Below are 13,334 nucleotides of genomic sequence, written 5' to 3' on the forward strand. Positions count from 1 at the left end.
GCTTCCTGAGCAGCTCTTCTTTTCTCCACCCTAGCAGCCCGCTTCTTCTCTTCTTTCGTCGGCATCTTTTTGCATTAAAACTGATTAAGTCAGTGTTTGCGTTGCAATTACTTAGTACGTTTTCTTTCATTTTTAAGCTGGCACTTAAGTCTTCAATCTGCCTCAAGAATGATTTAAGATATGAAGAGGTAGGGGAAGTGATGGCGAAGGTGGTATGGATGAGAATGGTGCCCATACGCATGCACTGCACAGCCACCCTGCTGGCCACTGCCGAAATTTGATTCTACAATAAAATAAAATAAAAATACAAAGAGGAATAACCTTGGAGGTCAATCTTCACCCCGAAAGCCAATAGTAGACATCATGTAGTATATGTGTACCAAATTTCAGATCAATAGGTCAAACAGTTTGCGTGCTACAGGTGATTTAAAATCCTGGACAGACAAATGGACAGCCATGGTAGCGTATTATATGTAAAGATAAGGGTTGATCAAAATCACAATTATCTTCTTCATCATCATTACAATCACAATAAATTTATTTATATAGCATGTATTCATAGAAAGTTATAGCTCTAAGTTAAACTCATATTAGTGGTTTGTTTTGCTGGTTTTTTTTACTAAAGCTTTTAAAAATGAAGATATTTTGTCTGTGGAATCATTTCAATGTGTCAAGCTATTGCCAGAATCCCATGAAGCAAACTAAAGCTGCAGGTCTTTGATATAACTTTGGGCAAATGCAGCTACATACCACATCATACCTTGAATGTAGGTCAAAGTACTTTAAAACACAGCCTTTTTGATTTTCACAACCCACTTTTTCATATGCAAGTGTTTTTGTGAATTGAGCACCTCAGAACTGGGGGCAGAAGTATATTGCATGGCTTAAGCAACACACATGACCCAATGTCATTTTAAAGAATGGGCACTCGTGACCCACCAACAGTGGCCTATGAACCAAAATGGGTTACAACCCAGTGGTTGAGGAACACTGCTTTACAAGAAATGCAATTTACCTTAAAAATACATAAAAATAATGATAAAAACAGACACTACTAAAATATGCTACTAAAACTGTCATTAGAATATTGCTGTATGCTCTGTCAGCAAATTAAAAGTTTATCCTTGAGCAAAGACAATGATGATAATATAAAGAGAACTAACAACACTACTGATATTATGTGCCTCGTTGATTCCAGTGTATGGAAAATCAAATCCTGTTGCAATATTCCAACATATTGTTAGTGGCAAGAAAGAAATATTTCTTCACTTTGAAGTTCCATTGCATGTAGTGACTGTTGCCATCAAACTTAAGCTGAAAATACAATAACAGATAGCTAATATACTAGCTGGAAATACAGATATAAAAATGGATCTTTCATTATCTGTCCTTTGTCCCGATTGCAATAGGACTAGGATAATTATTTTAATGATACTACAATATGATTTAGGAGTAAGTTGCAATTTTATCTTCAGGTAATGAAAAATAATAAAATGATTGATATTGTGCGTTTCTTTGATTTCAGTTTGTGGAAAGTCAAATTATGCTGCATATGTCCAACGTATCTTTGGTGGAAGAAGAGCAAATGAGGGGAATTTTCCATGGCAGGTGTTCTTTATGGAACCACGAGCAGGAGGGGCTCTCATTTCAGACCAGTGGGTCCTAACTACAGCACACGTAGCTGAAATGGAAACTTTGAAAATGTATGCAGGAAGAATAAACACAAATGGTCCCAAAGGTGTAGAACTGCATGTGGCAGAAAAAATTATTCATCCTAACTATCATCTTTCCAGTAGTAAACCTCAGTACAATTATGACAATGATATAGCATTGATTAAACTAGAAGAAAAGGTCAAACTTGGGGCCCATATTTCCCCAATATGCCTTCCAAAAAATAAGCAGTCTGATGAGGTGCAAAATGGGAAACTTGGTTTAATTGCAGGATGGGGCATCACAGAGGAAAGAAGATTATCTCAAAATCTCATGTATGCAGAAATCCCTGTGGTGAACATGGACTTTTGTAAGAGTGTTAAACCAAAAAGTAGTAAAGTCAAACCAGAAAATTTCATCTTCACAGAAAATATGTTTTGTGCTGGAATGAGTGGGAGAGACAGCTGCCAAGGTGACACTGGTGGTGCATTCGCTGTTCCAGATAGAAATACAGGTGATTATCACATTGAAGGAATTATCTCATGGGGAATTGGGTGTGGATCATATGGCGTATACACAAAGGTGGCCAACTACTTGGAATGGATTAAAAATATAACGACACAGAGCTAGAACTTAACACAACAGGTGTAGTCAGTACACCTCAGATAGTGCTAAAATACTTTAAACATAAGCAGTTTAACAGCAGTGGAAGTAAATGATTTTTAAATATTAATTTGAAAAACTGTTTAATAGTTTGTTTAATATGAAACCTTTGTTTCAAAAAATATTAAAATAAATATTTTTATCTTGGTCAAGTAGTGTTCATTTTTTATTTAGTTTCTTCAACATTGCACCTTGTATGAGGAACATTTGTTTGGCTTACTCTCTCTAAAATGATGTACAGACATTATGTACATAAACCCACTTAATTGAATTCTAGGTCACAGACTATCCCAACAGCACTGGGTACATGACAGGAAACAGCTCATGATACAATACCATCACAGGACCTACTCACACACAGATGGTCCATTTTTAATCACTAATCAGTCAAATCAGCACATTTTTGGAGATATCAGAGGAAAACCCATGCCAAACATTGGGAAACTTCACAAGGACAATAATAGGATGCAGGATTCAAAGCCAAGGTGCTGGATCCATGAGACAGCAGAGCTACACACTAAATCATTGAGCTGTCCATGTACACATGTAATAGAAGTGATTGCTGCAAAATGTGAAGGAGTGCATGAGACCAAGGTGGGAGACTGCCCATAGGTGGACAATAAATTGATTTAGACTTGAAAAAAAATCTGTCTTCAGCAAAAATTATTTTTATCTTTAGAGATTCATTTTGTTACAGTATTTACACATAGAAGAAGGTTCAAAGCCTCGGAGATATGGTGTTAAGAAGACTAAAGCCCATTCCAATCAACCCAAACTGATAATGAATTAAACTTTCAATTGCATAGAAGAGGAGAGTTGTATAAAAAACAAGTGAGAGTAAATTCTGCAATTTACTGATACAGGGTAGAATGGAAGCAAATTCATGACGATAATCTTTTAGTAAATAGTGCTAAAAAAGAAACATAGCAGAAAAAAAATAAATCTCCAACATGACTCTGCCTGATAATACATCCATGAAAGTGCCTTGTCATCCCAGTAACAGCCAGTTGACTGTAGATAAGGTAGGTATCAACTCCCTTGAAGAGGTAGAAACAGACTGAGGGAACTGAGAAATAACTAGACACAAAGCTATCAAGAGAAGCTTCTGACAGTGTGTTTGCATGCATTTTAGGTTACACCTGCTTTCAATAAATAAGAGACCTTGTTGATACTCCATCACATTATGTCTGTCTACTGCAGGTTTGTATGCATTGTTTATATCATTGATATGTATATCTACAGTGACCTTTTCCCCAGAATTCCATGTCCTCACTCTCTCTTAAACAGAAGGGTTATGCAACTTTGGCACATATCTGCCCTCTAGCACTCTGGTAGAGCACTGCCTGATTCCCCAGGTCATCTTTCATTGTCCTATTCCTTAGTGATCCTACTTCCAGTGAGTTATGGGCATCCAGTTCCATAATAGTGTGTCCTTGTCTTACTTTTCTGCTGCTTTTCAGGACACTTTCCTTGCTCTTTTCCTTCATTTTGTGCCTGTGATTTTCTTTTGGACTTGCCACCCATCATAGCACTTTTCATTAAATGGAAAGTCTAGTTTTTGTGTAATTTATCCCAGGCTAAGACAGGGACAAACTGGCTGTAGTACCCGACTAACCCACAAGGCTCGTACCTGCTGCTTGATTCACAGATGGGGCAAATTTAAAAAGGTAATAACTTTAGAACACTGTGGGCAAAACTTTTTTCCTCCTACCATATAGCCTAAAAATGCACATCTGGCTGACTGTGTCAGTTTTTAACCTGTAATTTCTAGTCAGAATATCCTGCAGGGTTTATGGTGGCCCTGTATTTGCTGATGTACCAATAGGATGGAACTCCATCCAGCAACCCCTGGTGTTCTAGTACCTCTGTGTATTTTGCTGAGGTTAAAGGTCTTTCAGGTAGCCTATCAGCTCCTGATTTCTTATAATGAGCTATACTATGCTACAATCAGCCTATAAGTGAACAGTACTTGTTTCTTTTCAGTCATTCACAGATTCACACTTAACCCGATCATAACTTCCCTTTACTGTTAGTCCTGCGTTCCCACCTGCTGGACGGAAGGATTGTAGCCTTTCATCTGTACTCCCTGGCCTCATGCTTCTTCTTAGAAGGTCGGGCATCTCTGCTACCTATTTTTTTTTATTTTATTTATAATTTTATTATAATAATTTATACAAATAAATGATTTTTTTTTACAAATAATAGGATTGAGGGGTGGCACAGTGGGTAGCGCTGCTGCCTCGCAGTTGGGAGACATGGGGACCTGGGTTCGGTTCCCGGGTCCTCCCTGCGTGGAGTTTGCATGTTCTCCTCGTGTCTGCGTGGGTTTCCTCCAGGCGCTCCGGTTTCCTCCTACAGTCCAAAGACATGCAGGTTAGGTGGATTGGCGATTCTAAATTGGCCCTAGTGTGTGCTTGGTGTGTGGGTGTGTTTGTGTGTGTCCTGCGGTGGGTTGGCACCCTGCCCAGGATTGGTTCCTGCCTTGTGCCCTCTGTTGGCTGGGATTGGCTCCAGCAGACCCCCGTCACCCTGTGTTCGGATTCAGCGGGTTGGAAAATGGATGGATGGATAATAGGATTGAAAAAAAAAACAAAGAAAACAAGTCGACCCCCACCCCAGAGAGAGAGAGCATGGCCAACAGAGTAAAACTTAAGGCTTGTAGACATACCTAAATTGATGAGTTTAATAGACCAGTAGAGATGAATGGAGAGGAAAAAGAGATGCGGAGATAATTGCTTCCTCTGTGCTATAAGAGCTTATTCTAAAATTTTATTGATTATATCCTGCCAGATTTTTAAAAAATTCTGTACTGAACCTCTAACTGTATATTTGATTTTTTTCCAATTTCAAAAAGTATAAAACATCAGTTACCCACTGACTTATTAGAGGAGCGTTAGGATTCTTCCAGTTCAGCAAAATAAGTCTGTGTGCCAAAAGTGTAGTGAATGCAATCACAGTTTGTGTGTCCTTCTCCACTTTAAAGCCATCTAGAAGAACACCAAACACAGCTGTTAATGGATTAGGAGGGATTGTGACACCAAGGCTGTCTGAAAGGCACTTAAAAATTTTGGTCCAAAATGATGTTAATTTGGTGCATGCCCAAAACATGTGCCCCAGTGAGGCTGGGACTTGATTGCAGCGTTCGCAGGTTGGATCTTGCCCTGGAAACATTTTGGACAGTTTTAGGTGAGACAGATGTGCTCGATATATAATTTTGAGTTGTATAATTGTATGCTTTGTGCATATGGAGCTCAAGTGAAGTCTCTGCATTGTTGTTTTCCAGTCCTTTTCTGATATATTGATTAAGAGATCTTTTTCCCATTGTCCTCTTGGATCTTTGAAAGGGAGGGACTGAAAAATAATTTTATATATTGCAGAGATGGTGTCTAAGTCCCTGAAATTGAGCAGTATTTATTCCAGCGTGGACGATGGTACAAGATGAGGAAAATCGGGCAGGTTCTGTTTAACAAAGTTCCTAATTTGAAGATAGTGAAAGAAGTGTGAAGCTGGAAAGTTAAATTTGGAATGTAATTGTTCGTAGGATGCAAAGATGTTGTCTATATAAAGATCTCTGAGCAATTTAATCCCAAATCTTTTCCAGATATATTTAAAAACTGCATATGTTTGCGAGGGTTGAAAAAGGTGGTTCTCTTGCAGAGGTGCCACAGATAAAAGCTTCTCCATCTTAAAATGCTTTCTACATTGGTTCCATATTCTGAGTGAGTGAAGCACGATTGGGTTATTAGTATATTGGTGATAACTTGTCTCTCTGCTACCTATTGAGCTAGCTGCCCTTGAGTACCCTATGGAAGAGTGCATGCTTCTGCTCAGATGGCATTCCTCCGATGTATGCTTATGCTCCAGTACAAAGACAGAGAGTATGCCAATATCTAGAACCCCTGCATACAATCAGGTCAAGAAGTATTTGAACAGTGATACAATTTTCATAGTTTTAGCTCTGAACACAATCACAATGGATTTGAAATAAAGCAATCATTATATGATTGAAGTGTAGACTTTCAGCTTTAATTTGAGGGGTTTATCAAAAATATTGTATGAGCCGTTTAGGAATGATAGCCATTTTTCTGCATAGCCCCCACCCCCCATTTCCAGGGGCTGGACATTTGACTGACAAGCTGTTCCATAAGAAGGTGGAAGGAGTTTCCTCATTATTTCATTAATTATTAAGCAGGTAAAAGGTCTGAAATTGATTCCAGGTGTGGAATTTGCATTTGGAAACTGTCACTGTGAACTTTCAAGATGAGGTTCAAAGAGCTGTCCAAACAACTAAAAACAGTCCATCATTAGGCTGAGAAAACAACACAAAATCTTTAGAGAGATAATAGTAACACGAGATGTGTTCAAATCAACTATTTAGTACATTCTTAAAAAGAAGAAATGCACTGGTGAACTTAGTAACACCAGAAGGTCTGGAAAACTATAGAAGACAACTGCCCTTGATGATTACAGAATTCTGTCCTTTGTGAAGAAGAGCCCCTTCAAAACACTTAGCCAAACCAAGAACACTCTCCAGCAGGTAGACCTGTCTACATTCAAGAGAAGACTTTGTGAAAGTAAAGACAGAGGGTTTACCACAAGGTTCAAACCACTAGTAAACTTTTCAACGTAAAGTACTGGAATGCTGTTCAATGGCCAAGTCAATCAAATGATCTCAACCCAATTGGTCATACATTTCACTTGCTGAAGACAAAACTGAAGGCAGAAAGCCCAATGAACAAGCAGCAGCTGAAGACAGCTGCAGTAAAGGCCTGACAAAGCATCAGTAGGGCGGAACTCCAGCACATGGAGATGGCGATGGGTTACAGACTTCAGGCAGTCATTGACTGCAAAGGATTTTTAATCAAATATTGAAAATGATCACTATATTTATGATTATGCTAGTTTGTCCAAATACTTTTTAGCCCCTCAAAATGGGGGGTGGAGGCGTGGCATGCATAAAAATGTCATCTTTTCTAAAAAGCTCGTAATATTTTTGTTATACACCTTGAATTAAACCTGAAAGTTTATACTTCAATTGCATCTTGATTGCTTTGTTTCAAATCCATTGTGGTGGTAGCAATTTCTTATCAGCTGTGCTGCCCTACAAAATAGTATTTTTCACAAAGTGTTTTTTTTATACATAATTTCCTGGTATCACTAAATGAGACAGATGCAAGAATAAGACAAGGCAAAAACTGTGCATGAAAAATTTAAGACCTCTCTATTTTGAACAAGGTTGATTTAACAATAGAAATTGAATAATGCCGTGATCTCCTTGTAAGTACCATTTTATAGAAGACAAAGAGGAAAATAATGAGTGAGCAATATTCAAGAAAGCTGCCATCTTCTGAGCCATTCTTAGAAGATGAAGGCAAGATGAGGTATTGTTCTCTGTTTTTATACTATGGACTGTAAGTCTGTTTTCCAAGATAGTACCAGTAATTATTTTAATCGTTTTTAAAATTTTGTATGTAACTTATTATTTATATGTTGTTAGTATAGATATCAGTAGAATACTGACCCAAAATTATACCTTTTTTCAGAATTTAATTTGTTTAAAAGACAACCATGTCAGTCAAATTCAAGAAATTTTAATGGAAAAAATGGGAGGAGGTAGTAAGCAAGGGGTGGTGATAGTTACGGGAATAGACTTGCATTATTTGTCAAAGTTCAAAATAGTTGGATCAAAATCATCAAACCCAAGCCCCCCTCTCCTGGAGCTTGTATTTACAAATGGTGCCAATCATTAACTGGAGTACTTAAAATCAATCATGCCTTTCAATCCTTTCAATCAGCCTTTTTTTAAAATCTCCTTGTATCCTCTTCATATTGGTATGTGTCAATATCTGGAAATTGCTAGCATATTTGTATTTTGTAATGATATAACAAATGTCTTGTAAACCAAAACCTTTAGAAACATAAGTGTCAGAACAAAAAGAAATGAAAAGTGAAACAGGTAAACACTCCCTCTCACACTTTGTCACTCTTTCTCTCTCTCTCTCTGTGCATTCTGTGCTGGCTGATCTGAGGTTATAACCTAAGCAAACACGTGAAACGAATGTGTAAGGCTCAGAAAAGCAGTAAGTCAACCTCAAAGAGCAGATGCAACAGGGAACTTACTTTTAGTTTTCAGGACAAGTTTTAAAAATTCCACACAATGCGGTAGGTAAAACTGTTGAAGTTCATTTACCTTTGACCTTTTACAAATGTTAATTTGTTTGGTATAAGAATTGTCTACAGCTTTAAAATAACTGGTTCTCTCTCTCTTTCTTTTTCCATCTTCCCAATCAGCTTTTTACTGTTACTTGTCTTACCCCTTTTTGTGAGGGGAGAGTCACCAAAAATGTTTGGGTATGTCGCATCTCCCAATTTTCCTCAAGGATATCCTGAAAATGTGGATCAGAGCTGGGAGCTACGTGTGCCATCTGGGTTTGCAATACACCTGACACTGGTGCACCTAGATATTGAGATGTCAGAAGGATGCTCTTTCGATGCTCTCAATGTAAGTACAAAGTTAAAAAAACAACATTAACGGCATGATAACAGCTTGTGGGTCACCAAAGAGCTAATAATTTATTAACAAATAAGCATTCTTAAATAAAATAAAATGTCTCTCATTGAAACAGTACTATTCTTGAGAGTCTAAGAAGACTTTAATTCTTTGTGGTATGATTGTATTTTTATGGTCAAATTGAGATATGACCAGTATGGTTATGATAGTTCACAGAGATTTAACAGAATGATTTCATCATAAACCCTATGGTGATATTTGGGTCTGAAGTTTCAATCCATGGCGGTGTTTTTATTTAACTTCAATCCCTGTTTAGAACTGCAGTTATCAAGATGGAAGTCCATTTGATTTCCACTTGTTTCGGGATAAAAACATAAAACCAGGTGTTGTGAAAGTAACAGAAAAAGGAGCCAGGCTTAATGCTCCCACAGATGCTCCAGCACTCAATGTGCTTAAACTGAAGTCTGTATGACATCCAACTCATCTTTGCAGAAATTACAATTTTCAGCAAAATATTAACCTAGAATATACTGTACATTCAAAGAGCTGAAAGAAAACATTCATGATAGGAAATTCCAAAACAAGTTCCAGGCTTAATTAAATGATGTGAAGGGATTTTAAAAGAGATGTACATACAAGGGTGCTGTGGCAGAAGTCAGGAATTCCTTCCAGGTGTGATGTGAGACTTAGATTAAATGTTTGATGTAAGTCAAATGTTTGTAGATTGGAGTTATTATTTATAGTTTAGGAAACCACTATATGTTTATGACCAGGGTGAAAGTTTAAAAAGAAACTAAACATCACAAAGACTCTCCTGTACTGCAGAACCTCTGGGTGTCAGCATCTTGCTGATACTCTTGGGTTCTCCCTGGTCTTCTGTGCTTGGTGTTTTCCTTTAACACTTCTAAATGCATTTGGTTGCTTATAATAATCTGATTTTTTTCAGTTATTTCAGAATTTTTTATTATTACATTTTGCTTTTTACTTACATCTTCAGCTGATTTTATTTTTTTAAGATATTACATTTTCTGACTAAGAAGATATTTGCATTTTTTAAATATGTAGCTCAGTACTGTTGGGTGTCTCTTTATTTCTTATTAAATGGCAATTTAAGTTGATGTCTTGCTGTATTGCATCAAAACCATTTTTCGTTTTTCTTATTTTTGCATTTAGCTTTTTTTCTTATGGTTTTATTGAAGGTATTTTATACTCTTCTCTCTGATTTTCACTTTTCAAAGGTTAATGTCAAGCTCACCTAATCCTCTTTACACTGACAATTACTTCTTATCCTGCCATTAGTAATGCAGAGAGCTAGGCATTCAAAAACAGTCCTTGTGGTCGAGTGCAGGGAACAACAGACTGCCAGAAGAAAATTTGGGGCACCAACAGGGTTGTCCTGTTTAATGAGCAACCAAACTAAGGAAAAGAAACGCTGATGGTGGTGTAGTAGCTTGTGCCTTTGGGCTGTAAATTACAAACGAAAAAGCTTGGCCTCTTAGAAGTGGGGTCAGTTTACTTGGGACCACAGTCTGGTAGTTCTCTCTTGCCAAAATGATGCCTCCTTCTTGGAAGACGGAGGGTTCTTATGGATGGGATACTGGAAGATGCGGAGTCAGGTGCCCTCACTGAGTGTTTTTTAGGTGCTGCAAGGAAAGAAAGAGAAGATAATGTTAGCAGTAGTGCACCCCTCTCGTCCTGGCAGGTTATTACATACCTCAGCAGAGTCCATAAGGAGATCATCTGACATGCATGACATCCTCTTGCTGTTACTGTAAGTAACTGTAAGTTAACTGTAAACTGTAAGTTAAACTGTAAGTTTTTTTTTCTGAGAATGCTTGTCATTTTAACATTCTGTCCAATTTAGTTCAATTGAGTCCAGGTTGATTTCTTTCAAATCACAGTCAATGTTCCCTCTTTTTTTAGCTGCTAATAACCTGAGCAGTGTAATGAATCAGTTACGCATGAAGCACAATGCTTTATAAGATACATATCATGTCACCAGAACCTACTGATCATCAAAAACATCCAAAAGCAACAGCCAAACATGTTGTTAAATATCATATTTTCTGTTGCTGATTTATGAATGGGCGGCATATGGCGCAGTGGTAGCGCTGCTGCCTCGCAATAAGGAGACCTGGGTTTGCTTCCTGGGTCCTCCCTGCGTGGAGTTTGCATGTTCTCCCCGTGTTTGCGTGGGTTTCCTCCGGGGGCTCCAGTTTCCTCCCACAGTCCAAAGACATGCAGGTTAGGTGTATTGCCAATCCTAAATTGTCCCAAGTGTGTGCTTGGTGTGTGGGTGTGTGCCCTGCTGTGGGCTGGCACCCTGCCCGGGGTTTGTACCTGCCTTGCACCCTGTGCTGGCTGGGATTGGCTCCAGCAGACCCCCGTGACCCTGTGTTAGGATATAGCGGGTTAGATGATGGATGGATGGATGGATGATTTTATGAAAGTTTGCAAATGGAGTATCTAGACTATATAATTTCAGGAGGGATTTTCAAGTGTGCTTATTTGACCATGCAGATGCCATGAAAATGTTGTTACTTAATGAAGAGCAACTGTCCTATATATCATTGTGTCCTACAATTTGCAAGATTAATTTCAGGGCAATTCCATTATTCACTTCTCTAAAATGATACAAAGTTATTTTGCTGTTCATGAAGAGTCCATTTAAAATGTTCAATGTTTTTAATTACTGTTTCTTCTTTGTTGGCTATCCAAAAATGTGATTAACATTAATTATTAATTATTATATAGAAAATTAAATAATATAAACTTGCCAATGCACACTATGCACATTTAGCAAATAATATATGCTACATGCAATTCACACTTGTATTATGCTTTGGGCACTGCTTTATTCACAATTTAAAAGTGGTTATCAGAAATGTACTGTGTTATTTTTCAGTATAAATGCCTATGATTTTTAAAAGCATTTATGCTGTATTTTAAACAACTTACTTCCATGGGTTTATGTAAATTTAGGGAAGAGTTATTGAATGCAGGTAATTTCACAGTTTTTGGGATTGAGTTTATCCTGCATATTGAAGCTGGTTTGTCCTTGAAACTGAACAGCTCTTTTAAATGTGATAAGTGATATATATTATAGTAAGTTTCTTTTTAAATATAGGGTGTTGCTTTTAACCGCTAAAGCTGATTTTTTTTCTGCATCTTCCATTGTGCAGGTGTCTGCATGTGCATCAGAAACAAAATCAGGGCCACTGTGGCCAATAATCTGAAACATCCCCCCCCCCCCCCGCCATGATATACTGAAATCCACCCCCTTTTCTGAGCCAAAGAAAACAAGAAAACTGCATGGCCATTATGTAGTTTACTAAAAACTTTGCATTTCCAGATTGTGACTTACAACCCCCAAAATTTTTGTGTGTTGTTTTCATTTTAGTTGGCCACTGTGAACTCTGGATTTTGACCATAGTCAGTCAATCGTAGTTTGCAATGACCTGCCATGTCCTCACAGGTGGCGCAGTGGTAGTGCTGCTGCTTTGCAGTAAGGAGACTGTGGAAGATTGTGGGTTTGCTTCCCGGTTCCTCCCTGTGTGGATAGCGCTTTGAGTACTGAGAAAAGCGCTATATAAATGTAATGAATTATTAATTATTATTATGAAAGTGTAATAAAATAGGATTGTTACTAAATACATATACTTTTTACACTGGTTTAAAAATTACAATTCCCCACAAAATCTACTCAGGCACAGTAATAAAAGTAATAGTATCACCCCCCCCACTGGTAGGTAGTGATAAACACACACCAGAAGCACTAATTTGGACAACTTGCTTAAAGAAGACAGGTTTTAAGGTTGATGCAGATGTGTGTGTGTGTGTTTATAACTGTACTACATTTCAATGTGTAAACACTTGTGCCACTTCTTCCATCTTTTTCGCACAGCAAACGTTAGATATTTCTGGTATTTATTTATCTTGTCAGTTTTTACACATGGCCAAGCATATGTTATTTTGGTCTGAATTACTTTTCTTGATTCAGAAAAGCAAAAAAGCTAATTCCCAATGAAGACAGAGTTTGCACTCAAAAGATATTGTGTATAAGGATTTTTTTTTTGCTTAAATATGCTATTTAATTCAAAAAGGAGTATGTACGCATAAAGCATAAGTACAACAGCCATTTGGGTATACAAGTTACATGTATAGTATACACAGAAGCATGTACCGTAAGTGTACGAGTTATTTATCGATTTTCAAATCCTTTTTTTGGACTTACAGCTGTAAGTACTGCAATTCCACACAGCTAGTTGAAATAACAGAGACTAGAAGAAGGACATAGTCACATGCTGGGTCGAAGTTCTAAATCAAAAGTCTGTCCTATCTGTTTTCCAAACACTAACACTAACCAGAAATCATAAGTCAAACAAATCAAAGCAAAGGGATCAATAATAGAGTATTCATTAAACAAAGAGAATTTCTTATTATCAGCAATCTTGGGTAACCAGGAAGTGCATGGTACCAGCCTTTAACCCACTATATTTAATGTTCTTAA

General features: G+C 37.5%; 1 protein-coding gene across 3 annotated transcripts in view; it reads left to right on the forward strand.

Annotated features, from left to right (window-relative positions):
• Window positions 1-13,334, forward strand: part of LOC114657950 (complement C1s subcomponent-like) — a 129,841-nt gene that overhangs the window by 63,343 nt on the left and 53,164 nt on the right. The window contains exons 1-3 of one of the 3 annotated variants that reach the window (XM_028809938.2): window positions 8,127-8,145; window positions 8,343-8,475; window positions 8,605-8,815. In XM_028809938.2, coding sequence (XP_028665771.1) covers window positions 8,471-8,475; window positions 8,605-8,815 — 216 coding nt within the window. In that variant the 5' untranslated portion in view covers window positions 8,127-8,145; window positions 8,343-8,470. Of the gene's footprint in view, window positions 1-1,525; window positions 2,123-8,126; window positions 8,146-8,342; window positions 8,476-8,604; window positions 8,816-13,334 lie in introns of those variants that run through there. The other 2 variants (XM_028809936.2, XM_051932125.1) reach the window with 2 other exon arrangements.

Source organism: Erpetoichthys calabaricus, chromosome 9 (assembly GCF_900747795.2).
Source record: "Erpetoichthys calabaricus chromosome 9, fErpCal1.3, whole genome shotgun sequence".
NCBI lineage: Eukaryota > Metazoa > Chordata > Cladistia > Polypteriformes > Polypteridae > Erpetoichthys > Erpetoichthys calabaricus.